This window comes from Typha angustifolia, chromosome 15 (assembly GCF_048772165.1).
Source record: "Typha angustifolia cultivar Huaian chromosome 15, ASM4877216v1, whole genome shotgun sequence".
Lineage (NCBI taxonomy): Eukaryota > Viridiplantae > Streptophyta > Magnoliopsida > Poales > Typhaceae > Typha > Typha angustifolia.
Window position 1 is genome coordinate 18,092,701 of NC_133253.1, and position 27,312 is coordinate 18,120,012.

General features: G+C 36.4%; 3 protein-coding genes across 6 annotated transcripts; 1 reads left to right on the forward strand and 2 right to left on the reverse strand.

Moving 5' to 3' along the window:
• Window positions 1-1,431: 1,431 nt before the first annotated feature.
• LOC140779652 (transcription elongation factor 1 homolog) lies at window positions 1,432-5,045 on the forward strand. 2 transcript variants are annotated; one of them, XM_073124836.1, is made up of 5 exons: window positions 1,432-1,551; window positions 2,488-2,623; window positions 2,716-2,786; window positions 4,484-4,505; window positions 4,591-5,045. In XM_073124836.1, the coding sequence occupies exons 2-5, from the start codon at window positions 2,511-2,513 to the stop codon at window positions 4,652-4,654; spliced, it is 270 nt and encodes an 89-aa protein (XP_072980937.1). In that variant the 5' UTR covers window positions 1,432-1,551; window positions 2,488-2,510; the 3' UTR covers window positions 4,655-5,045. The 2 variants fall into 2 exon arrangements, with proteins under 2 accessions (XP_072980937.1, XP_072980938.1); XM_073124837.1 differs by having other exon boundaries at window positions 1,442-1,551; window positions 2,480-2,623.
• Window positions 5,046-6,563: 1,518 nt separating this feature from the next.
• On the reverse strand, window positions 6,564-15,700 carry LOC140779957 (ubiquinone biosynthesis O-methyltransferase, mitochondrial). The gene is made up of 10 exons (XM_073125308.1): window positions 15,302-15,700; window positions 13,937-14,026; window positions 13,048-13,126; window positions 12,432-12,509; window positions 11,152-11,200; window positions 9,760-9,809; window positions 8,281-8,430; window positions 7,185-7,265; window positions 6,983-7,086; window positions 6,564-6,891 (listed from the first exon to the last, which is right to left on the reverse strand). Exons 1-10 carry the CDS (start codon window positions 15,583-15,585, stop codon window positions 6,876-6,878), a joined length of 981 nt encoding a protein of 326 aa, XP_072981409.1. The 5' UTR covers window positions 15,586-15,700; the 3' UTR covers window positions 6,564-6,875.
• A 594-nt stretch (window positions 15,701-16,294) lies between these two features.
• LOC140778922 (B-box zinc finger protein 22-like) lies at window positions 16,295-21,022 on the reverse strand. Of its 3 annotated transcripts, none has more exons than XR_012107262.1 (4): window positions 20,715-21,022; window positions 18,970-19,590; window positions 17,091-17,404; window positions 16,295-16,856 (listed from the first exon to the last, which is right to left on the reverse strand). XR_012107262.1 is itself a non-coding variant. In XM_073123828.1 (3 exons), the coding sequence occupies exons 1-3, from the start codon at window positions 20,904-20,906 to the stop codon at window positions 17,144-17,146; spliced, it is 1,074 nt and encodes a 357-aa protein (XP_072979929.1). In that variant the 5' UTR covers window positions 20,907-21,022; the 3' UTR covers window positions 16,295-17,143. The 3 variants fall into 3 exon arrangements, 1 of the variants encoding a protein (XP_072979929.1); XR_012107261.1 differs by having other exon boundaries at window positions 16,295-16,969; XM_073123828.1 differs by having other exon boundaries at window positions 16,295-17,404.
• Between the last annotated feature and the right edge of the window lie 6,290 nt (window positions 21,023-27,312).

Consider the following 27,312-nt stretch of genomic DNA (forward strand, 5'->3'; position numbering starts at 1 on the left):
ATGGTATTAAAATAGTATATTTTACGGGTTTTGGGGGCATTTTTTTTAATTAATCTTTGTTAAAAAGTGTAACCTTTTTTTGGTATTTGATTATGTAATCCTCAATGTGTTCTAAAATTGAATTTATAGGTTGATGTGTTTACATTTCATATATAAACTTTAGCACAGGTTTGATGAGGTTTCTATAAAGAAGCTCAAAGGGGAAGGTTGGATTTTTATGTTATTATTCTAACTCTGCCGACAGTAGTTTGAACTCCTATGATATTTAGAGCCGGACGTCAGAAGATAGTTCTAACCGTTTAACAGCGTCTGAGGTGAAACAGACTATTTTTCATGCTATAGTAATTCAAAGTGAGTTCGAACGTACCAGTGAATGTCAGACCTAACTTTAATGTATCTCTGTTGTATCATTCTTATCTTCACTTTAAAATTTTGAAAACAAAAATTAAGATCACAACTTTAGGAGAGTTTGCAATAGAAGGTGCTTAACTGTTTTCTTGAAATTCCATCTTCTTTGTATACTGGGAGATTCATCTCGAGAATTAGTAAGACAGAAGAATCAATCTCGAGAGTCACTGAGATTAAAAATTAATTATAAAAAATAGTATATCGCGAGTTGAATTTGAGCAAACAAGATCTTACAGATGATATATAGGTTCATCTACGTTTAATTTAACAACTAATTTGATCTTAAACATTAGGGGTGATAAAAATTAAACGACTCTATAACCCAACATTATAACTTGACTTTTAAACATATTTAGTTCTAGCCTAATTGGGTTCATCTCGTAAACGAATTAACTCGTCTGGTCCGATTAATGATTAGGTTGTGTTCATGTTTATTATTTAAACCAATTCAACTATTTATTATCTAACCTACCAATATGTTTATAACATAACAATCTGATTGTAACCTAAACAACATGTTTGTCACCCAAATAACCCATTTAATTTATAACAGAAGAAACTCAATTTTCACCCCTACAAATCTGTTTATAACCTAAATAAATTAGTTTATAAGTCTTTTTCTCCAAGGAGGATCATTAATGAGGGTGACATTTTGAAATCTCTTCCTTTTAACTTCTCTCCCCTTCCTATCCTCTATTGCATATGAAATTTAATCGCCCTCCACTTATAACTAATGTGAAATTGTTAAGTTATCTATCCGAATTGATTACAATGCTGATGAGAGACTTTCAAAATAGTTGACCATCTATTTTTTAAACAAAAACCTTTCTCCTTGAATAGATTATATTCTAATAAACATAATGACTATAATTTAATGATTATATATATAATTTAATGATGTTTTAATTTATTTTTGTCATAAGTTGAACCGTAGAAGATGGTTAAATGATACAAAATAATATTACGCCAAATATAAGGGGAGTATATATATATCCACAAGACGGGTCGGATCTTCGGTTCTGCCTCTGGGTTCCTATTATCCTATATAAGTCGGCCAAGACTCACCATTATTCTTCATTCTTCGATCGTTCGCTCGATCTCCTCGCGCTCTCCTCGCCGTTGCGGATTCTTGCTTCTTTCCAGGTAATTTTTGTAACGATTTCCGCTCTCTCTCTCTTTCTCTCTCTCCTCAAGATCGTCCTTTGCTTTCTTCTAGCCCATGTCGGTAGGGTTTCGTGCGCTTTTTTCTCCCCCTTTTTTTTTTGGTTTGAGAGAATTGCGTGAAACTTTCTTGTTGATTTGGACAACTTTGGGCTTCGGAGTTTTGCAATCAGTTTCTTTTCGTATTAATTGCTTCTTTGGCATTTATGATATCTTCTCGATTTTTATTGATTTAGGATATGAGGCGGCTAGGGTTTCGAAAGTTTCCTCCAAATTGTTATTTTAGGGTTCTTGTTTGCCGTAGATTTATTGCTTGTTTGTTTTCTGTAAGGTTGTTTAGATCGTAGGTTTCATGCTTTATTATAGAGGAGAGAACAAGATGAGGCCTTATTTGGGATTACTGTATCTATCTTGATTGAAGTGATCAGTGTTAGTTAGGGCTCATGAGAGAGACGGTTGATTTATGGGAACTCCCTGTATCATGCAATTATTGTTTTTGTCAGGAACTCATATTGGAGGTTGATGCCAATTGGCAGAGAATGATAAACTATATTGGTTCTCTTGAATTATTCTTCTTTTGGACTTGTGCCTTATATGAACCTAACTTGCAGGGAAAGCAATTGTGATGCTTATCTAATATAGAAAATTATTATTGTTAAGGTTGCGGTTCTTATATTGCTAGACCAATTGATTGGAGCTTTTTAGGATCTTGATGTAACAAAAGTTCACTTGATGTTGATGGTCTTTTGCTCTCTTCAAATTGCTTGCTCAATTAGATTTTTGTCTTCACTTTATCACAGTGCCAGTTTTCAGCTTGGGAATATTCTGAAAACCTCATGCAATGCATAACAATTGTGTCTGCATAACGTTGTAAACTCTATATTTGTAGAATTTTACTGAGCTTGAGCAGTGATACAGGAACACCAAAAAAAGGGTGTATCATGGGGAAGAGGAAGTCAAGGGCGAAGCCACCTCCTAAGAAGCGAATGGACAAGCTTGATACAGTCTTTTGTTGCCCTTTTTGCAACCATGGGAGTAGTGTTGAATGTCGCATGTAAGCATCCAACCTTATCCTGTTTTCTCTTTGATATTTATTGCTAATGTTTGCTATGTAGAATGACAGTGTTCATTTATTTGTTGTTATAGTGATATGAAGAATCTGATTGGTGAGGCTACATGTAGGATCTGTCAGGAAGGTTTCAGCACCACAGTTACTGGTATGTTCAAATCTGTTGGTTGAAAATTTGATAAAAATTTGAATATTACTAATCCATATTTTTAGGAACTTCATGACATGGTGCTCTTATAATCCATTATCACTATATCTGTTTTACTTTGTGGGCTTGTTCTCATTTAACTCCTTAGTGTACCTATTTTTGTTTCAACTCTGGAAAGATAATTTAAAGCAATACAAAAGCGCACACATGGACCTTGGCAAGATTAGGCTACTAAACCATCATTTGTTGGGCAACATGGAAAAATGGCAGTAATTCCTAAAATTAAGTGAAGTTTGCCAATAGGATGTAATTGTTCCTATGCAATTCTGTTATTAACCTGTACTTACACATCTTTTATTCCCAACAGAACTAACAAAGCATTTAGTCCCAACTGTTTGGGTTGGCTTTTTTCCCATTCATCTACAATGCTGCTAAATATTGGTAAAATATCTGTGCTCCCTTAGAAAATAGGGTTAACTTGAAGCTAGTCCATGTTCTAATACAAGGGGATCTGTGGGTGTACCTAGACCATCTTACCTATTAAACTTGTTCTAATACATGGGGTGTGCGAGAGGGATGAAAAACTAGAAGTAGAGGGACCAAGAAGGTAATATTTTCTGAATTTATATATAATCTAATGTATTGAAAGGCGGCCATGGGTTGCGGGAGATCATCCCACCGTCTTGCGTTCTAGCAATCTTAATATATAAAAAATAAAAAATAATTATAAAATTTTGATAGTGCAATTCACAACCATAAAAATAATAGAATACAAATTTATAGTTCACAAGTATGTATACATATTTCGTTAACATCTTAGTAAATTATCACGATTTGAAATAATATTAATAGCTGGTGGTCTAAAATGCATTAGTAGTTGATGATTCCCAATGTTAACATGAGAGCACATGGCCTTTTTCCTACCGGTTAAAGCACAGAGAAAAAAAAGTTGGTGGTTTTCAATGTCAGAGAAAGAAAAGAAGAAAAAGAAGAAGAGGAGAAAAGAAAGAAGAGGATGAGAAAAAGAAGAACATGAGGAGATGAGGCAATTCATGGCTTCAACAAAATCATTGTTTGGTCGCCACCACAGCTCGCCGCCTTTGCTTAGCGTTGCTGCTTGCCGCCGTCATTTTTCACCACCGCTTGACGCCTTTGCTCGACACCGCCGCTTGTTGCCTCCGCTAGCCACCACATAAGAGGAGCGATTGAGAGAGCAACAAAATAGTTTTGTTTTTTTAAAATATATAGTCGGCTGGTGGTTAGTTATTAAACTCGATCCACATCTGACCCGCTTCCAATGTGCTTTGGTAGCTGCTGGTCTAAAATGCTAGCCCGCCTAGCAATTTTTGGTGCCTAGGCGGGCTGCAATTGCAGTTGGCTGCCTCATGCCGACGCCAACCCACATAGCATGGTGGCTGCTAAAACTGATTTGAAAACATTGTTATAATCTCGCCACATGTAGAGGTTGACATCCTACGTAACAATTAAGAAGTCAATGTTTAGGTATATGAATATTGGTTATGAATTTATAGTACTTGCGGGAGTAAGAAAGTCACTGAATCAACCTAGTAGCTTGGAAATTATTACATGTTTGAAGTTTATCTGTTTTTTGTGTAGCAATTATTATTGTTCCAGTTTGAAGGCATTTATTTAAATATCTAAATTTCTAACTAGTTCTTGTTTTTCTTTTGTTGCAGCCTTGACTGAGCCTATAGACATGTAAGTTGATGAGTTGAAGCATGTTGTGCTCTTTGTTATAAATGCTTATAGCAAAGTCTCTGAGTTGAACTTCTTTTTCTGACAGATATAGCGAATGGATAGATGAATGTGAACGTGTGAACAATCTTGAAGATGATGATGGTGCCTAAACATCTACTACTTGGAGGATAAGAGTTTGCTGTATATAAAAAAATAAAAAAAGATGTGTAATGTCGGCGTCACTCTTCATTAAGTTTGTCTATGTTGAAAACAATCTAGGGTCAGAGTGCTTGTTTCCAGTAATCAGATGATTCGTAGTTAAGCTTCTGTAGCATGCAAAATGTTGCAATTAGATGTATGCCTATATTTTTACTTTTGGTGTGAAAATTGCTGACGGTGGGAAATTGTATCCCATTGTTTATGTATGTCCGTGACATGCTATTAGTGCTTCTATGGTTCTGAATTTTTGCTTTTGGAATGTAATACAGCACTCTGTTGAGCAGGAATACTAAACTGTTTGTCCTTCATATCAGATCAATGAACACTTGTTAAGGAGCTGCATCTTCTGTTGTTTCTTTTTTGGATGAATAAGCTGCATCTTTTGTTAAGATATAACCATTGAGAACAAGCATATGATTAGAGCTGTCCGATCAGTCAAAAACTGGACAGGACCCGTCAATTTTGTGTTAGTAGGAAATGCTTGATTGTTTGCACGACCGCTTCTGTTTAAGAATCAGCCGTGCAGGTCTTGCCATATATTTTGACAGCCAGACAACTTCTTTGAGGATGCTAATATAGCTCTCTAAACTGGAAAATGCATCAAGCCCACCGGTGACCTTGTAGGATTACTACTTCATGTGGGTATTATGCCCGATGTCGAGTTCAATTGTTAAAAGCAAAATAAGACAGGAGATGAGTTTTTTTTTTTAAATAATAAATTTGTAGACGGATCATATTATTGAGGAAGAGAAAATAGGGCAAGAGCCCTATGAACAAGCCCTATATTTTATTGTATTACACAAGTTAAAACACTCGGGTATAAAAAATTGAGGAGATAAAACATACACTCTAGGAGTAAACCTCTTGCTTGGCCAGTTGGCAGCACTATGGAAAGAACAGTAAGTCTTGAAAGGCTGAGCATTCTATCAATGAACAAACTCAGATGGAAGTTCAAGCTCGTCAGTGACAGAGTCTAGTGAATTAACAAATAATTGAAAGACCCCATTTGAGAAATCTTGAGAATCCAGAGATAGAACGTAGAACAAATAAAGAAGAAAAGAAAATAAACAAAGGCAACCGATCTGCCTAATAAAACCATAGTACAACCACGCAGGCAATCATTCTTAGAGAAAAAGAAAACCAACTAGGGCATACCACTATAGTTTTAGGAGGCAGCAAAGCTAGAAGTGAGGCAGTGACTATTGCAAGTGGGGGGAGACATGGACTGACGAGATCCCACAACTCTCAACCGAGTCCATGGCAAGACGAAAGTCTGAGGGGAGGTTCAAGGCGAAATTCATGGTACTCAACTCCGACAACATCAATGTGGATGGCTAAGGAGGGAGTCGTACTGAGGAGGACAACAATAGCGTGAATGAGAGAGGAGATGTGAGGTTGGTGATAATGGGGGCGAAAAAAGAGGGTAAGCAAGAGAGGAAAAATGAGATGGGAGAAGGAAGAAAAGAGGAGAGCAATGAACCCACTAGGGGGAGAGAACCATTCTCCCTCCACCTAGCACTTGGCTAAGCGGAGGGGAGAGTAGAGACACCGTCAGAGGCGGGGGAGAAAAACCTCAATTCGACGGGGAAGAAAAACTATGGGAGAGAAGACTCTCTCTTGGCTAGGCAGAAGAGAGAAGAGAAAGCCAATCCTCTTGGAAAATCCAAACCCAAGCAGGCAATGCTCTCTAATTGTTTCCGGAAAGGAAAGGACATGAGTTTGAAACCGGAAATTCCTGCCAAACAAACTTGTTCAAGATTCATGTTTAATGGGAAAGAAGAAAAAGAAAACCGTTTCCCAATAAATTAACTCAAAAGAACAAATTGCTGCAATGACCAAAAATGCTCGGGCTATTCCACAGATTTGAACTATTTTCTTATTTATTCATCCTATAGGCAGAGACAACATTGACATTTTCATTTATTGACATCTGTAAGACCACTAGTATGGAGAATTGCAAAATCAATTGACCCAAATGGAAAAGAAGAGCCAATACAAATTGTTGAGAAGGATACGACCTTGAAGTCATTGTATGAGAAAGACAACAATAAACATTTCAAGTGGAATATCCCGTCAACCAGCTTAAGGAGTTGCGATGAGCCTCTACATCTATTTGTGTCTTTTATCAGGACAAGCATGTCAGGTAAGAAATCAGGAGTATGAACTCGCCTGTTATTCAGCTGCAGCCCTGCAATATATCCAAAGAATTTAACATGCTCCACTGCAAATAATTATTTGGGATATCAGATAATAATAGATTATTGCTTTAAATGTCTCACTCGGTCTGCTTGACACCAAAAGCAATGAAATTCACACTAATATCATCTGACACAGACCACTCTCCGGTAAGCGGGTTATAAACAAACCCCGCCATTTCCTGTACCTGAAAAACAAAGATCCGCAAAAGAAACCAGGTTCAGCTGAAATGTATGTTCAAGAAACAAATTGCTGTCTAATCCTGTTCAATAAATTGAGTATTACAGAGACTGAAGCTCTTTGCAGTATCAGGACTAATTCCTCTGGTGTGAGGAATCTGGACCACTCATGTGTGCCTTTTGGGAGCTGTACAGTTGAAAAAAAAAATCAAGTTATGCCTCAGAGAACTAATTTGTGCTCGCTTCTAGGAGTATGTAAGCATAAATAGTAAGAAGTTAACATCATGAGTATGTTAATCGATCCAACCATCCAACCGTAATCAGAAAAGCTTCAGAATTTCTTTTAAATTTAAATAATTAAAAATGTTAATTACAATATGTAAATCTAATGTAATCAAGATAGATGACGACCTAAAGAATCATCATGTAGAAACAGGAAAAGGGCATTGTCCTATCGCTGGATTAATGTAGAAAAGCCCACATGGTAGCACTACTTGAACAAGATAAGGAATGCAGAATTATAGATTAGTAACAGGAAAGTGAACCTTGTCACAAGCATCAGCACCAAATTCACTACATCAGACCCAAAACTTTGTTGGCAGCCAGTACCTTCTTTTTCACCTTATAATCAAATCAAACATGTGACCTTTCTCGCTCTAGTAATGACCACCATGAATATGCTCAAAGAAGATTGGGGCAAACCCAGATACATAAATGTTATTTTCAGGCAGAAGATGATCAGGTTTTGGCAAGAGGTAGTTAATATGCATATCAACTCTAGCAGTAGTGTCGAAATGCTTCTCCAAACTCAAAAGGAAGTTTCTTTAATGAGCTAGAGAACTAGCATAAACTTTTTTGTTGATTTAGAAGCTAAAAGAGAAACATGCATAGTACATAGTTTAACATGAAAATAACCTAATTTTAGTTGGATATAAAAGGGAATGAATAAATTATATGGTAGATTTATTGGCTGTTCCAACTTTCAGAAAGGGGATACTAATTTAATTAAGGCCATTTTACTTTGGATTATCAGATACAGAGAAAGGGGATACTAATTTAATTAAGGCCATTTTACTTTGGATTATCAGATACAGATCATTGTAGCTTAAGATACTATGAAAGAGTAGAATACGACATAACAGTTCACCTACAATACCTTTGTAAATGAAGGCAAAATAGCTATGAGAGAAAAAGAGACAAACCCAATTAAGAAGGTACTCTGCAGCAACTATGGCAGTAGCATATGCTCTCATTGAACGGTTGATAGTAGAGATCACAGTGGCGCCACTAGGAACTGTTAGTGCTGCAAGAGATTTGCAAAATTCTGCAGGGTCTGCAACATGCTCAATTACCTGGAAGCAAGATCATGTCTTAAATTATGTATAAACTATGTCTGTTCAAGCATGCACCTCAATTTCTTTTATTTTCTTTTCAAAATCTACAGCAAAGGACCTAGCATGAAGCTCAGTCCAATCCCTTGTTTTCATTTTTACAGAAAACAACCCGTCGGATAAGTCATACATCATATAAAAGATCTAAATATCAATCCAATATCAACTCGGTCAATTATCACTAAGTACTTAGCCGTGATTAGCAAACCTGAATATTACGGCAGCAGAGTAGCCCAATTATTAAAGATTCAAGTATCTTATTAAATGCAACATGTTACTCAATTACTCTGGGATGGAGTCAAATATTGGGCTTATAAAATATTAAGATCTTATAGAATATTCGTCCCAGAAAAGCACTAGGTTCTTTCAGATAATTCCTCAAAGTTTGAAATCTTCCTAGATTGCAAGATGATCCATAACGCACTTGAAACATATGTGGGACATCGCATGCTAGTTAGAAACATGAATGTAATACCAGAGATAAATGATCATGACACAGTCAAATACTGTTCTCTTAGAAGTCGAGATGTTACTATTTGCCTATACTAGAAGGAGACCAGGTTCTTTCAGATATAATAAATTAATAATACAACTAAATCCAAAAACTCTGTGGACACTGGACAGCGAGAATATCCATAAGGCAAGACAAATACTAGTGGGGCTAGGCATAGATGATAAAATTACCATAATGCACCTATAATACATGCTCTTGAAGAAAATTTACTAAATGAACTGGATTATGCCTGACAAGATTATTAGAGATGGATGTAATAACAGAAACCAACTTCCGTTTGTTAATATGTGGAATTTCTGACTTTTCCGGGAGGATTTGTTCCAATACCAGAGACAAATTTAACGAAAGTTGCTATAACTGTAGCTTTCCCCAGTAAACTACACTATATTGAATTTTGTTTGCTACAAGAATATCACTATATTTGATGTGATTGTTTGTAAATCATTTTCTTCATGTTTGCTCCGTCACTTGCTAATACTTCAAGCCCCATCAGCATATCTTAGAGGCGACAATGCGATACATTAAAAGAGCTCTCTAACACTTTGTTGTGGATTTATGAATAACTTATAGTAAGTAATGTAACCTAGTTCGCAAAGTCGGAAAATATAGGGGAAAAAATAAAGGTAACAGTTGAATGTGTATTCTCTGTGTGTGCGTGTGTGTGTGTGAGAGAGAGAGAGAGAAGGAAGAGGAGGGGTCGTTACTGGAGTCAGTAGAAGGTAGGTGGGAGAAAAAGAGTGCAAGAGAAGAAACTCCATACCCAGTTGACAACATACCTCAAGAGAAATCACAGCATCATACTGCTTGTTCACTTTGACCAATTCCTCTGGACATATAAAGTTGTACACTATAAGATTTTCTATCATAATATCACGGTAAAATTACTGCTAGTCTAAATTCTAATTGACTAGTTCAATGGGTATAAAACTCCTTTTGTAATTTGCAACATGGCAAGCTTAGCAAATTTTTCAAGCAAAAATATTATAATAGAACTATTGCACTAGAAAAGCAATAGAGTAGATTGACTGCTGGTATGATGAAATTGATATACAACTGTTTCAAGGTATAGTGACTCAACCAAACATAATAAACTCTATAACTGTAGAAGGACTTGGAGCCACCCTTATTGGGATTTTGGAATAAGAAAATTTGATGAAGAAAAAAGTAAAGTTCCAACTTTCCAGCTTACAGAAAAAGGTGCCTAGAATTGTCTCCTTGCTAACTGAAACTACTAACAATGCAACTTCAGGACTTGTGATGCAGGAGCATAAATACTTAACTCTAAAGGCATATTTCAGATTAGAGAGTTGATTGCTAGTCTTTAAGTGTCTTTATTGAGTCTTAGAGGTAATTTTCTATTTTTCGTCATTTATTTGGCATATATATATGTATTTTCATAACTTTTATATTGGGTCTGTTTTGGGCTCAATTTGAGGCTTTTGAGTTAATAAGTTAGGAGCTGGTTAGATATTACTGTTTCCAATATAGATAAGGTCTATTTTGACATAACTCAACTAGGAATCTAAGTCTGTTTCAGATTTCTTATCCATCCCTTGGTAAAAAAGAATGGGATGGTCTTTTGTAACGAATGTATGGTGCATAGAAATAAAGAAAAAAGATGTTCTCTTTCTTCTTCCTATGTGTGAAGTGTATATTGGTGTGATGCCAAGACCTTCAATGAAATTCCAACAAGCTAGAATGAGTCTAGTAGGTATCTAATCTATCACTTTTTCCTTCCTTAGTTACTCTTCAGTGCTGAATTGGACTTTGGTACTGTGGCAGTTCCATACCACTGGGGTACTATAGCATCATACTATCACGTACTGTAGCAGTTCATACCAATTTTTTCTTTTTTAAATCAGATATTAGATCTGATATTTTTTTCTATTCTTTATTTTTCTAGTCTATTGCTGTTTTTACTATTACTATTATGAGGCATATGATGAGAAAATGTGCATATTAAAGAATCAGATGTTAATGCTCAGCAACAAATGTTTCCTGGAATACTGCAGAAAGTGAGAAGTAATAAAGAATGTATCACTAATGAAGCCCACTACTACAGTAACAACTCAATTATGGTCCAGAGAATTCAAGGATAATAAAAACCGAATTGTTCAAACCTCTTCGACATGCAGATACAAATAAAGAGTAACAGAGAGAGATTTTACCAGCAGTCATGCAACAATATTGGATTGATGAAGTCAGTGGATCTGCTTCCTGTATACAAAAAGAAGATAAGAAGGTCCATGTTACTGTAACATAAACTCAGAAAAGATCATGCTATGAATATTAAAAAGTCCATATGGAAAATTTCTTATAATTTTGATAATATCATAACTTCTATATGTTCATAGTTGGTACTTGGAAGTAGCATACAATAGAAAGCGGAACAAAGCCAAAAAAAGGTTTGACATCATAAATTGCTTAAAGCTTGATTTAAAAAAAAAAAAAACTTCACCTTGTTGTTCAGGTACCTAATGAAATATCTAAGGCTGGGGCAGAGACACATGTATGATGTTTATATGTTCGTCATATATATATGAAAATTGAAAATCATATGTTAGGTAAGTCTAGTCAAAATTCTTAATTTCTTTTTTCAGTCTCAACAAAACCATGATTAGCATCCTAACCAGCAGGGTCCAAAAATCTAAAGATGAAAAGATGTAGGTTTAATTAGGTAATGATAAAATAAAATATGAGAGACACATTTTCTAGTTTCATTGATCAGGGAAGAAAGGTGTTTCTTTACAACCCCTCTTTATGCTTGATCATACCTTAGTAAAGTTTCAAAATCATAGATTAAAGGAATCAAAACGTATCTTCACAGCATCTTTCTACATCACTTGTCCTCATCATGAGATGACAATGCTTTCCCTTTGCAAGATCAGAGCAGTTTGGGCAACCTAGACAAATAGTTTCTTAAATAAGAAAATCCCGGATAAGCTTCAGAGTTCAGACTACATATCTGAATGCCTACTTTCTACATAAGTGATATTATTCTCATTCCATCTTGCAACAACACTACAATTTTCATTTCTTTTAGCATGTGAAGATGTTGGACACAACAACATAATGTCCTATTAACAGAATTTGAAATTGTAACATCTTTGTAACCAAAAAGAAGAAAACAAAGAAAACACATTGAAAGCTTCTTCCTGGGATTATTATTAAACTATTGGTCTGAGAAATTTATCACTCTACATTTCAAATTTTTGAGTATGGAGTTATAGTTGTTGTATTCTTGAATATGTATTATACTAGTTGGCAGGCTGGTTGCTATGTGATCTTGGTTTTTGTCTGAGACTCACTCATGCAGAAAAAACAAGACTACAATGGTAATAGCTAGTATCCTATTATCTTCTTCTATGCTCACTAAGTTAACTTTGAGAAGCAAACACAGGACAGACAGAGACATAATTCTACATAATAAAGATGAGATTAGTCATACAGCATGAATGCGAGCGATCTTAATATTCTTATCCACAGCGTCAATGCCTGTAACAATAGCTCCCATCCGAGCTAGAGGCTGAGAAAGAAGAAACAGCATAGTTATATAGCAACGAGTATCTTGGGAAAATGATTTTGGAATCTTAAAATAGAAATTGACAGCTGAAATATATGATATTTTGAACCATGATAAACAGCATAGCAGTAAAGAAGCTAGTGTAGCAATAGGATTCAAAACACCATCCAAACAGTAAGGCTTTATCTGTGGTTGCAGGCTGGAGTTGTGGACTCATGGCAACAGCTTCTCCAACAAGGAGGGTAAGAGTCCCTGCATTTGTGGGAGCCTTGTGGTGCGCCAGGATACCACTATTGTTACAAGTGGTGAAATTCAGCCTCTCATTGCGCACATACTTAATCATTAGATATTTCAGTTTGCCTTATGATGACAAGGGAAGATCTATATTTACCTAGCATCTATAACTTATAAGCACCAATTTAAAATACTGCAAGACAGTTTATGAGTATCTTTAAAACTACAAACACTAGAATGAATGCTTTGACAAATATACCAATTTGACGATTTTCAAGAAACCAGTCCCTCATCAAGAAAAACATACCTCCGAGAGAATGCCACCTCCGCATCCAACATCAATAATATTCAATCCTTCAAGAGGCCTAGCAGAATATGGATCTCTCCTGGAAACAAGGGCAAGAAGTTAGCATCAAACAAAAGAAAAGTAAGTTGATGATTGACTATGTTGACAAACTTTTATGCTGATAATACATCCATTGGTACAAGTATGTGTGCATATTGAATCATTAGTACTAGATTATCTTCCACGAATACTTGAAGCACGAGTCACATAACTTAAAGATATACAACAAATGTCAACCAATGGTCCCAAAACACCAATACCTTCGTTTATCCTCGAATGAAACTCTAGGTGCCTCATGCATAATTTTAAGACAGATCTGGTGTTGGCTAGGCAAGCATCAATAGGTCCATCTATGCAATTTGTGCAGTGGAAAGTACAGGATATAGCTTATCTTTTGGTTGAATTGTGGTGATCAATTAGCTTCTAAGTCAGTGGGTGGAGTATTGCATTCAAACAATGGAAGTAGTTGGTCCAGTTCCTCTATAGTTTACAAGTTATTGAATGGTCTAATAATTTACCGTCAGGATAGAGCTCAGCACCTCTTCATAAATGGAACAATCTCCCTTGATGAGAAAATTTGGTAATACAAATGATTGATCCATTCCAACAGAATGTAGTTAAAGAAAACAATAAGGCGTTGCCAGGACACTGAATTAGGAATGTATATTCTATAGGATATTGATTCTACAATTCCTCAACAAGAATTTTGACAACAGTTTTAAAGAGCAAAAACATGAAGAAATAAATTAGACATGATGTTCTCACATTACATAACTGCTCTTGTTATTGTAACAGATAGTACAGAGTAATCTGGCAAAGTAACCTATGCAGATGAAGGTTCTTAATGCACCTGAAATGTCGACAGAGAGTGGAGCGAATGAAAGATACTCGAGTAGGATTCATTAAATGCAATGGTTTAAATGGACCATCAAAATCCCACCTGTTAAATCCATCAAAAGAATTTCATCAGAATGCAATTGCAAGTATGAAACAAATAGAAATTAGCAAAGATTTATTAATCAGATAGATATTAAGCAATACATATCCACAAGTAGTAAGAACTGGTAACTCTAGCGATGGCATGAATTTTACTAAACATGCTATCATGGTAGAAATATGATCCAAATTATCAGGTTTAGATTATATGTAAATACCAGCTTACCAAAATCTCATTTGGTTTTTGGTCTGCACTTCAAGCCAGATGTGTTTCATATGGAAAACCTTACCTGATATACATTGGTGGATCGGATCTCAACAGTTGTAGACAATAACTTATCAAACTAAGGAACAGACCTAGTAATCTCAAATGGGTTAAATCAGAAACTAACTAGTTTCCATCTATAAGTACCGTAGTATATACAACAAGTAGAAATACTGTGAACACTATTAGCCTTTAGTTAAAGTGATTCTATATTTTAATCCTCTCATAGTTCCCTTTCCTTCACTATAATAAAATGACCATGATGAAAGATTTTAGAGGGTAAAAGAACAAAACGAGATACTAGCAAAAGATAGATAAAGTTCCTCCCAAACAAATAGTACCGAAGCACGTGCATGATCATATTGCGGCAAAATGAAGTACACAGCTCGAGTTAGAATAGCATAATACAAAGAAAAATAAGAGCAGAACCTGGAAATTAACAAACTATGGCCAAGAAGACCATTGAATTAGTATCTAGATAAGCTGAAATACATTAAAAACCGTAACTTTTGGAAAATTCAGGCTCCTAGAATTCCTACAGGCAACACTAATTATTATATTTCAATTAGTTCAAACTTTTTTCTTTTTAGGTTGATGTCAATAGTTCTCCTATTGAAGAACAAAATCCCAAGTTTTTGATTTTTTTTTCTTTCCTTTTTATATACTTATCTACATAGAATAACTGAAGAAGTTCAAAATCATACCATTTGCATCTTTTCAAAAATTAAAAATAAAAAAAAAGGAAAATTGAAGGAAGCGGAAAGAAGGTAAACTGGTGATATATAGCTCCAGGTAAACTCTTTCCTATCAGCATGATTTTTCTTTCTACATTTTCCACAACTAAAAAATGAAGCCCTTTATTACTCTTGGTTTAGTAACCAAACAGGCTCGAAATACCAGCCAATTCAATCAACCTCCGAAAGAAAAAACAAACCTTTATTGAAAAAGAAAATCCTACCATTTGGATAGATACCAAGAAGAATATAAAAAGCAAACGAAGAGAGAGAAACCGACCAGGTTTCAGCCAAGGCAGCAAACTTAGCGACCTCAGTCGGATTCAACGAAGAAACGAAGGCGGTCGATCCGCTTCCTCCTTTCGCTTCGCTTCCACTCCCATTCTCCGCGTTAGTGCGCTGACTCGGAAACGGTGCTGGGAGGGGAGGAGCTGCATCACTACGGGATCTCCACTGGAGCGGCGGACGAGAAGGTGAAGAGATCGAAGAGGAGAGAGTAAAAGGGTTAGGTTTTCGGAGCCGACGATAGAGATCTCGCGGAAGACGGAGACTTCTCCAAGCCATTTCTTTGCCGAGGACGAGGGAGCAGAGACTCGAGTTCAGAAGGATCCGAGTCCGAACTGTAACTTTCGCGGTGGCCGGTTTGCAGAGTTGCGGTGGATGTGGGTTTTTAAAGGGGTGTTAGTTACACATAGCGGCCGTTGACTAACTTGTTTATATATATATATATATTTCATCAACTAAAGAAACAAATACGGCAAACTAATGCTTAAGTTCGAACGATTTCTTACCATTTTTTCTTTTTACGAGTATACATAAACATTGCTAATTGCCCTGTGACATGACTTTGTATAACGAAGTGCGCTTAACTTGCATGAAAATTATTCACGAGAGGGCAATCTTATTAAATATACAACTTTTTGATAGCCAAAAAATAAAAATAAAAAAAATCCTAGAGATCTAATTAATTTCTACCAGAAAATAAAATCTAATTAATTGGTAATTCAATGTGGAGGATTATTCAGGTAATCTTTTCAGATGCTGAGGTTCGATTCGCCGTTCATGGAGTCTACTCAAGGTGATGTTTCCTTCTAAGAAAAAAAGTAATAACAGCCAGTTCCAACCTTCGTGAAATCATCACTCATTATTGTTACTAGGAAACACATAGCCATATCTTCTAGTCACCCTAAATTCCCAATAATATACACATACACATAAAAAAGCGCGCACACACAAGCACAAATCCAGTCCACTTCTCACAAGAGAAAAAAAAGAGAGAAAGAAATACCAGTGCTATATAGATGTTTATACACACTAATACAAAGACAAAACACTTGAAGAGGTGTTTTGAACGTGATCTAAAACCCAATCCAACATATATAAATAATTCTGCTGAGATCCATTTGGAATGTAATCCTAGCCGACCAACTTCCATCATGCCATGTCCCATATTTTTTTCTCATATCCGAACAAATTTTGTTCATTCAATATCTTGCATTTTCAAGCTACATAAGAAGAAAATATAGAGGTGGTCTAGTATCACGATCACAATGCACCTGAATCCTTCAATCCAGTAAGCATTTCATTCAAAGAATTGCACGTTTATCACTAACTGAGACCAACTCTAACAAATCTCAGGCTAAGAGCTAACAAGATGCCACCACCAGAACTTCAAACACCTGCAGGAGCAACTGTTACAGAGATGATCACACCATACTTAGTGAAGCCTGAATAAATATGATCCTGAAATCTCATTATTTGATACTCATGCTATTCAGAGCAGCAGAACTCATCCCAGGTCGGCGACTTTGTGCTTCTAACTTACCTGAGAGAGCCTGCAAGAACATCCCAACTGCCAAGTCACCGATTTGTCATTGAATAGAGTACCCTCAGCAGAAAGAATATCCATTGTTCAAGTGGGTCAAGACAACTAATCATTCAGGCAGTGCTGGTTGAGCACAGAAGAATTGGAATCAACAAGTTAATCCAAGGTGTAAAATATAAGCACATTCTACACCATTAGATGTTAATAGAAATGATCACTATATATTAGTGATAGCAAAACTTACATTAGAGCTCTCAGAAGAGCATTTGTATAGCTTTCCTGTCTTGCCAGTATTACCTAGAATTCTTCAAGCCAATCACCTTGGGTATTGTGATGTCTCTGAGAACATATATCAGGCACAGAGGCAACCTTTTCAGATGCAGGGTAGTGTAAGTTTCTTTGCCAATGAAGCCCTGAAGCTGTTGGTGGTGATGGAATCTCTGGTACTGTCCATAGTGTCTCACGCACCTGGCCCAAGTATTCATCAGCAACCACGTCCTCATCAGCAGAACGATAATTTGGAGATCCTTCAGAACTTCCAAGTTTAGCATTGTCAGCCTGTCAAAGTTGCTCCATATCAGCAAATAAGGAAGGTCCTTCTATATTAAAAAGAATATCATAAAAATGCGTAATTCCTTTTCAAGAGGATCTCATATACTATGCACTTAGAGAAAAAAGTTCCTATTTTTGTGGGGAAAATTCATAATGTATTGATATTAGGAGACACAATATTCCTTTTCACATGAAAAGCCATTTGTGAGGGAACCCGAGGCCAATTCCACAGAGCTAACTCACTAGAACAACAATTTGGCCGAACTGGAGCACAACTTGTATCATGGACACATGAGTTGATCTCACACATCCACCTCTAACTGATAGCCATAGCCCTTTGTCTTGTATGAACAAGACAAAAACTTCTTCAACTCACAGGCTGAGATTCTCCACACACAACTTGCTTGATGACGACCTTTGGTAGGCTGAAAATCTTCAAGACTTGACTTCGCCATACTTCAACCTCAAATGTAGGCTGAAAGTCCTTCTATAAGCTTGGTTTCCAAGGCCCCGAATACACAAGTTAAGGTTGAGATGGCATGATTCATGTGGTTCAGACAATCTATGATAATATGATAACTGCCAAAGCTCGAAAGAAATCTAACCCTATGGTTTCTATCTGAAAGTTTGCCAAACCCTTAAAAAAAATATGCAGTCTGATAAATGGTAGCTATTAATATTTATAGAACTTATAACATATGCTTGGCAGGTTGTTCTAAAGTTTGAATTCCCCACTCTGTGATTTAAAATCAGTGTAGAGAGCCTGTGAAGGTGCCAATCAGACCAATGCCAAAATCCAATAATATTACCAAAATTGACCTCTCAATCAAGGTCAGTTTGTGAAACTTCATCAACCCCAACAGAGATGACATATAAGCATGATAATTGAACCAGACTCGATCATTCAAAATGTGTTGATATTTACTAATATACGTGATACAAAGATTAAATGCAGAACCTAAACCCCAAGAATAGTATCAGAAAAGACCTTAAGATACGGGTACTTAATTATAAACTACTAACTCTAGTCACACAAGGAGAATGCTTAGAGATGTCTTCAAGTTCTCAATCCAAAAGTGATGGTCTGCTACAAACAAGAGCTGCTCTTTCACCTCCAAGACTACTTGAGCTACTGTTTGACCTCCTAGACTAATATTTGTCACATGAATTTGGCAATATAAATGACACTCAAGCGAGAACAGAAGCCTAAAATGTTCTAAGCACAGCCATAATTCATATATATATCAATAGATATCCCCATTCTAAGCTTTCAAAAAGGAAGGAAGTAAACAAGATTATACCATTAGAAGTTAGAACATGAAGGGAGCTTCAAAATGTTGTGGCATCTGTAAATTGATTCATACCAAATTATATGCACAAAATAAACATTAAGATTCAAGATCTAGGAGGAGGAAGTACTCAAGTACACATTATAAAAGATAGCTCTTACATGAAGTATTAACAGAATGCTGGAAAAACAGTAACAAAAAGAAGTTCCAAATCCTAACCATGAAAATGTCATACTTTTTGTTTCTCTTCAAAACTAAGAGGTAAGATAACTAAGACCTGACCTTTGATGAGCCACGCTCAATGAACCCAAAGTTGTGACTAAATTCTGCATAATCAAAAAACTCATCCATAGACCAATCAGACAGACTTCCAACCATAGTAGCAGTACCACCTGAGAATGACATCTTATTTGCTAAACCTCCACCGCTGTCTACTTGGTTGGAAAAAGCTGCAGTACTTTCACCAGATAATGCCGCAGGACTTCTTGACACTGATTTAGATGATGATTCAACAGGTCCAACCACAGAAGTCGGTTTTTCATCAGCAGTAGGCCAACTAGGCAGATTTCCAGCAACAGCAACACCAGAGAATGATATGTTACTTGGTAAATCTCCATTCCTGCCTACTTTGTTGGAGTTTGCAGCATTACTTTCACCAAGTAATGACATATGACTTCTTTTTCCTAAAGATGTAGATGGCGATTCTATAAATTTATCCGCAGCATTCAACTGTTCATTAGCAATAGAAGAAACTGGTTCAGTGATTTCAAGTCCAACTTGCACTCCTGTCAGTAAAAACCTTTGGTGGGCAGTAACATGAGGATTTGCTGTGTGAACAGAAACATCGCAATTCCTACAAAGCAAGGCACGGTCTTCCAAACAGAAGAAATAGCCAGAAGCTTCCTGAAACAAAAGAAAACTTTTAGATCTCAGACAAAATTGATTTCAAAATGACAACAAATTCTAAAGCCCGCAAGATTGCTTCTGCATCTGTATTTTCACTGAAAATGACAGAGAAAAGTGGCCAAAATATTTCAAAGAAGTCTGCTGCCCAACAACTAGGAAGAAGTAAGAATAAATCTAACTGAGGACAAAATAGGACCTGACAACAATAACTCTGAATCCTTTTTTTTCTCAATAAGTGGACATGTGATTCTGCAGAGAATGATAATGAGCTAACTGCATCTTGTAGACCAAGCAGAATGTATAAACTGTGTACTCTTAAGAACCCCCTCCATGTAATTTACAGATGGAATAACACATCAAATTCTCGTAGCACAATACATAACTATCCATTTAAGATATCCGATTACTGATCAACGTAATAATAACACTAAAAAAGTCATTCCCAAGTATGAAGCAAATTATCCTCATTTCAGCTGCAATCTATAATCCCACAGAACGAATTATGAGTCTTAAATCTCTTGATCATAAAAGCCAAAAGCCTACTATTCAAAATTAAGCATAACTGCATAATTAATAACAGAGAACAAGAATCAGCGCTCCTTTTGATGAGTTCATAAACACTTGCCACAGTACGGTGCCAGGGGAAGGTTACAAAGTCAGAACTGAGAATACTACACATTTTCAACTAATGCCAAGAATATCTTCTGATCCTTCGATAAAAAGATGCATTCGTTCATAAAAAGGAGGTAGAACCAATAAGGATTTCTATTTTGATTCATCTCTGGAATTGAATACCTCATTCAAGATCTCTCTTTATCCAACTTGTAGGAATCAATAGAAAAGGCATCTTTATCCCTCTTCTCATCTAATCCCAGCCAACTCTAGGTAAAAATTATAAATAACCGAAAAAGTACTTATTTCCACATAACAACGAGTCCAGTTAAAATTCCAAATTTCAACAGTCCACTAGAAAGCCACAATTGCATCAAACAGAGCAATTTCCGAAGAAATCGAAACAAAACCCAATTCCCAAACCATTAACAAGTAGCACTCCTACGATACATATAAACATTTTAAGGATGATGTAGAGATGCATAGAAAGATATGGACCATATGGTAACCTGACAAATATCGCACTTGGGGACAGACGGCGAACCGGTGTTGCCGGCGAGGAGAGGGACGCGTTGGTGCTTTCCGGCGAGCTTATTCGCCGCGTGCACCTTCTCGTCGCACGCCCAGCAAAGCGCCGCCTCATCGGCGCAGCACAGCACCGCCGCCTCGGCCGCGTCGCATGCATTGCATTGGATCTTCATGGCTCCTCCTCCGATCTAATCGAGAACTCTCCTCTCTCTATCTCTCCTCTTATCTTGGTGTTGGAAACCGAACCCTAACCCTTCTCTTTCGCCTAACAATCAATCCGAAGAAGACTACTCGATCTCCATGACCCTCAACTTCGTCTAATATCCTATGAAAAAGTATCAGGGAGGATCGTCTGCATCACCGAATGCAGGAATTTTTTGCTATCCAACTACTTTTCGTTCAGTAGTTGGCTCCTAGTCCTCTTTGTAGATAAAACACAAATCGTAGCAAATTCCTGATCTCCCACTGCAGACAATCCGTTACCGAATACATTAATAAAGGTACAGTATGCGGGGGTGGGGGGGGGGGGGGGGGGGTGATGGACTCAATGGAGTCGTAAAGCGGCCAGTGCCGACAAATGGACCGCCACGTGGCCCCTGTTTTATGTACGGACGGAACCCCCGTTTCCCGTCACGGCCGGTTATGGCGGTTACAAAAATCTCGACTGCTCTCTGCCGATAAAACTGTTTCCGCTCGAGTAGCACCGGGCCCCGCGAGGGATAACCAATCAGGCTAAGCCACGTTATCCGACAGTGGGCCACTAGTTCTGCTGCCGAGAGGCACGAGTGGACGTAGCTCTTGGAGCGTGGCGTGATTGCTTGCGTGGAACCGGGAAAAATATCTAATTTGTGATTCCATTTAGAATCTCGGTAATAACTAGAATCTCTAAAGAACACGTCACTCCTTACGCTCTTCCCACGTAGGCATCCTTCTCGATTTTTCTTTATTAAGGAGTTAAGACTTAAGACCCACCTACTAATTATTTACTCATGCTGAATGACTCAAAAGTTAAGAATACATTCCAATTGAGAAGGTATAGAGTTAGGATCTGTTATACAATATGATCTTCTTTAATTATAGTTGATTTTTTTACTAGAGTTCTTTGTGTTTGCCGGTCTAAAATTAACATACGACTTCATAATTGATCAAAAATTAGATAAAAATACTTTGGGTTTGTATTATTTTTGTAAATATTACCACTACATAAGTTATCATATATGATAGATTTATAACTGACTATTTAATTTAACTGACAACCATTACAATCATATAAACTGCACTTTTATTCTTATTATACTCTCCACATTCTTATGCGTAAGATATCATCCTCATCAGTTGCATTTTTAGAAACACAATAAAAAGCTCTATTGAAAGTGTTCCAGTCATGCTATTCCAAAGTCAATTGAGTTGGTGTGGCCTTAAAATTTTTGAGAGGGTACAACTACAATATGTTAATTGTAGATTTGAAGTATGACTCTTTTTATAGTTGAGAAAGAAAAAATATGTAAGCAAATACTTCCTTCCACTCAAAATCTATCAGTATTATTTTATGCATTTGACAATGTATTTCAAAATAATCTAAATATATAAAAATATCTAGAATCTTTGTATGAGCATCTGCACAAGGCTTATCAAAGTCCATAAAGAAATTTAAACTTTGAGGAAGTGGTTCTAATGAAAATTTTCTTGCTGACTTATCTGCAAGATATGCAAAAGAATTTCAGATGATATGCTTAGATTCGCACAGTGATTTAGATCGTTCCACACTAGCCTGTGACGGCGCAATTCTAATTAGGCCGACAAGATTTTAAAGATGAATACGTTTGATATCTGAGGAAAACTAAAACCCTAGATAAGATAGATTAGAGCAAATGGTACACCATGCTTATGCTGCTTTTTTATTCACAGAGTTATGATATTAGTTTCTTATATGTTATTTTGTCAGTGGTAGTGGGTAAAAATCAATGGGTATATCACGTCATTGCAATTCTTTGAATTAATCAAGGTAAGAGTTGTTATGAAATCCAAAGGGAGCTGAATCTATATATTTGGAAACATCTTCTGATTTCTATTTGCATAGTTGAAGATAATCCTCCTGTATCAGCGATTGTACCATAATACTGTCAGGCTTAGTACTGCTTAATCTCCAATTAGAGTTTATTATCACACCTAACTTTTCAGAAGAATATCAGAACGTATCTCAGCTGGATAAGATTTTGAGCTGATATGGTCTAACCTGCTGTGCCATTTCATAATTGGAAGACTTAGGACTAGCAAAGCAATTTAATAGGCAACTGTAAACTTTTTAATTACTTCTATTTACTTCTTGTAAGGATAGGGTTCATTCTTCGTTTTGAAGTTGAAATACTAAACTGATTTGAAGCATTGGCAAATTGTTACAGATCCTTGTGTGTAGTATTGATGTTTTGGGTACTGAAGATTTCATGAAACAAATATTGGGATTGATATTTGTGGATCAAAATAACACTACTAACAGAGACAACCATTTAAACTCTAGAAAACCTGCCTGGTGGATAGTGTGTTTTTTTTTTTTTTTTTTTATATAGCTCTGTAAATATCAAGGATCCAATAAATATGGATGGCAGAGATTGAAGTCAGTCTTTACCTACACTGTAAACACCATGCAACTCAAAAATGAGGGAACACAATTAGGGAATCAATTCAACAAGAAAAGATCTTTCCTCAAAGTGTCAAGTTGTACCTTTGTAAGCACACATGTGTTGCTTCTTTGTATAGTTTGGAAGCTGGCCAACTTTTAAAAGGGATAGAGATGTGCAGCAAATAGCAGGTACAGCATCATGTTGACCTTCATGAGAGGAACATAAAGAAAAGGTTGTAGGGGAAGAGAATAGATCCGTTGTGTTAAAGCATTTTTGTTTTCCATTGTGGAAGAGTGGATTGATTGCATCCACATCTTCTACATTATTCCTCCCGTAGTCCGGAAGTCGATCTATCCCAACTTAAGTATATATGCTGCAGCAGCATCAGGTGGGAAATCCACATGAGCAAATTTATATGGTCTATGCCTATGAGGCCATGACATGCAAGAGGAGTGTGCCCATATCAATATAGGCTTGGATATAGCCCAGTAAAATCAACCAAAACTCCATGCCCAACTTGGTGCCATTACATTACGCCATTACACTGCATATGTATAGTATACTAAGTTGGTATTCCCACATAAATGAAGCTCACTGTAATTAGTCAGATAGCCAATCGCGAAGCCAACACTCGCCTACTATAGTAGTGAGGAAGTTTGAGTTTTTCCCTTATGAGCAGAGTTCAAGATAGGCTGAATCAAACCAACTGTCATCCTTGCGTTGTTGATTATCTCAATGGACAGAGCATGTTGTTTGTCTAACTTAGGTGCTAGGATCTGTGTTCTAGAGTGCCATAACTTGTGATTGCTCTCATGCCCCAAAAAATATATGCTTGTTAACATGATTTCTTGTGTAAGAATTTGCTCAGAGTCAAGGGTTGTTTGCAGTTAACCACATCAAAGCTTCAAATCCCAAAAATTAAAGAGCTTAAAAAGGAGTCAATTGGATTTGGTATCTACACAGAAAATAATGTGTTTTTGGTGCACTTTATCCTTCATAATGCTGTCGTTTGCATGTATAACTCATTGAACTCATTTTCGCACATTGGTTTCTATCACTTGTATAACTCCAATACATGTGAGCTGCCCTTTTCATATTCCCAGTAGAACTCTGGCATGTCAAATTGGCAGAAGAGGTGGTGGCAACTCTGCAAGTGGTAGAAAGAGATGGGAGGGAGTGGCAAGCTTTTAAGCACCTGGGACCCTATGCTGAAAAGGAAAGGAAACAAACAAGTCCATGGACCACGTAGATCTCTCAGACACTAACTAGTCTCTTTCCTCCCCTTCTTTTGCTCCATCCTTTTACTATGTTCATTTCACCTTCTTCGACCTGTTACTATCTTGAAGTTGAACCACACCAGATGAGCAGTAGAAAGTAGAAAGGTAGGAAGAGCATTCAACCGTAACCTTTACGACAGCGGTAGGCGTCAATGCTCCCATAACGAATTTTCTTTGCATTAGTCTTCCTACTATTTTGATGCATTTAGTACCATTTTATTTCTATCCAGCGTAAAGATAAACTTGTGCTAATAAGTAATAACGTCTGCCCCTCAAATCGGCAGAAGACTGAAGGCAGGCAAAATGAGTCTTGGAGGATATGATGATGTTAAAGTTGATATATTGAGAAATTTTGTAATAGTATCTCACTGATGGTTCTCCATATCCATTCACTTATTTTACTTCCTGTGCATAAGTCACACACATGATCATCATAGGATACGATGAGCTACTTTGTGTTTATGGAAATCATGGATTAATTAATGACCTACTTTATAGATAGACGCAATTGGTAATCAGTAAAAATAGTGTATATTGGTATATTTAGTCTCAACTAAACTTCATAGAATTCTTTACTGGACTAGGACATAATGCTTTCCCAAGAAACTGATGAATTAAACTATAGGATTCGTCTATTATGAATATCTTCATGGAGAAATTAGCCTCTATGGATGAGGGAATGCAGGTTATGACTTGTCTTTTAAAGTTCAAGGCTGTCAATATCTTTTACCAAATTTTGTTCAGCTATCTTATTCACAGAAAATTGCAAGCTGTCATTGTGGAAAACAACTGACATATAAGAAATCCTGACATATAAGTTAATATTGTAGATAACAAGGAAGTTAACAAAATAATTCCAGCTAAATTCTATGAATAAAGATGTTAAGAAAAGATGCAGACACGGTGACAATATAGAAACACATACAAGCTAATAAAATGGCATATCGAATTTAAGCATAAAAAATAAGTTAGGAAAAACTGCTTGGATTTTACCTCTTAGTTAGGCAATCTTGTCTCATACTCTCTAAGCATGGATCGCTGGGAAAGGATTTTGCTCGTTTTACTCAGAAGAACTTCAATCATTTTCTTTATTAGACCATCCAAAACTCATAAACAAGTAAGGAGGTTGGTACATCTAAGCAGGATAGTTGATACTTTGGCATATCTTAGCTGAATTTAATAAAGTAGATATAGTTGTATTCAGCAAAGATATCACTTTATCAATTGCGAGTTATGAACCAATTAGATGCATGAAAAATCTCATTCTATGATTGATTTGAACATAAAGTTAGCTTATTTCTTTTGATTGCTCATCATCAGAAAACTTGGTATTTAATTTCCCTGGTGATCTATAAATTAAAAGATCCATTTTGTTCATATAGATAGCACAAGGTCCTCTACGAGCTTGCATAATCTACAGTACTTACCTTATGTTGCACAAAAAAGTGATCCCTTTGTTCCACTCTGTTCATATGGAATTCCATGTTTGCTCTACTATTTTCTTTTCACATTATATATATATATATATATATATATATATATTAAAGCTGAGTGGAGTTGATCACCTTCTTCACCAAGCTGAAAGTAGCATGCACTACCATCCTTTTTCCAAACCTTTTGGCATGAAAAGATCTGGCTCGCTGTGTAACTGAGGTATCGGTGATGAATATTCCACAAGGAGCATGCAGAACCACTCCTTTTCTACCCAAATGATGGATATAACACTGATGTAATACCACCCAATATTCCCTTCACCGCATTTCATGTATGATTCCCTAGTATAAGTGTATTTAGCACTACATTTTCCACTAATTTGATTTTTAATTGTAAGTGACAACTGACGGTGTTTAGATATGCACATTTATTCTTGATGATCAATTGTCATATGAACCAAAAGTTATTCGTGGGTATGAAAAAAAAACTTAAGAGAAATATGATGTGAACATTTATTCCATCCACTAGATTCTTTTACATAAATGCATATATAGATAGATAGATAGATAAGTAGATGTGATCAAATGGAGAATCGTCTCCAAGATAAAAAGCTCATGGAATAGTGGCATACCATTGAGCATCTAAAAGTAAGTGGGAAGTTTGATGGCTTCGTGATGCCATCCATGAAGACAGAACTAGTTTGGCATTTTACTCGAGGGAAAAATCGATCGGTTTGAGGCGGGTCAGGATCGAGCAATGAAATGTCCTTATCGTCGCTGTAGCAATTGATCAGCAATCATTAAATTCATATTCTTAAACATGTCGTCTTGAATTTATTAGGTCCTCAAGATAATGATTCAAAGGTGATCAATTGTTTGACAATCTTATAGGATGAGTGAATTAATCCTACATTCTAATACATTGCATTAAAGTGGGGCAAAATTTGGGGATATGGGAGTTGCCGTTCACAATTGACAATACTCATATTCAAGAGTTACAACAAATAACTGGTTGAGGAAGGAAGAGGAGAGGCTGGTGTAATAAAGATAGATGTCACATTCCTAATTAAATTACCACTCACTATAAGGTTTAAAATTTAAAATTAAAAAAAAAAATCTTGCAATGAAAGTCTTTCTCTTCTCTCTCTCTCTCTCTTCTCTCTCTCTCTCTCTCTCTCTCTCTCTCCACTTTGTGTTACTTTCTCAATAGTGCTGAGTTTTTGGTGCAGCTTAGCCCAAATCCCAACT

Excerpts from the sequence above, each read along its gene's own strand:
- LOC140779957 (XM_073125308.1), bottom strand. The coding sequence starts at position 15,585 with ATGGCTTGGAGAAGTCTCCGTCTTCCGCGAGATCTCTATCGTCGGCTC. Across the intron at positions 9,810-11,151 it reads ATATTGTTGCATGACTGCTG|AGGAATTGGTCAAAGTGAAC; the intron begins GTAAAATCTCTC and ends TTATATGTCCAG. Across the intron at positions 7,087-7,184 it reads TGCAAAGAGCTTCAGTCTCT|GTACAGGAAATGGCGGGGTT; the intron begins GTAATACTCAAT and ends TTTGTTTTTCAG.
- LOC140778922 (XM_073123828.1), bottom strand. The coding sequence starts at position 20,906 with ATGAAGATCCAATGCAATGCATGCGACGCGGCCGAGGCGGCGGTGCTG. Across the intron at positions 19,591-20,714 it reads CCAAGTGCGATATTTGTCAG|GAAGCTTCTGGCTATTTCTT; the intron begins GTTACCATATGG and ends CTTTTGTTTCAG. Across the intron at positions 17,405-18,969 it reads TTGAGCGTGGCTCATCAAAG|GCTGACAATGCTAAACTTGG; the intron begins GTCAGGTCTTAG and ends CAACTTTGACAG.
- LOC140779652 (XM_073124836.1), top strand. The coding sequence starts at position 2,511 with ATGGGGAAGAGGAAGTCAAGGGCGAAGCCACCTCCTAAGAAGCGAATG. Across the intron at positions 2,624-2,715 it reads AGTAGTGTTGAATGTCGCAT|TGATATGAAGAATCTGATTG; the intron begins GTAAGCATCCAA and ends TTGTTGTTATAG. Across the intron at positions 4,506-4,590 it reads TTGACTGAGCCTATAGACAT|ATATAGCGAATGGATAGATG; the intron begins GTAAGTTGATGA and ends TTTTTCTGACAG.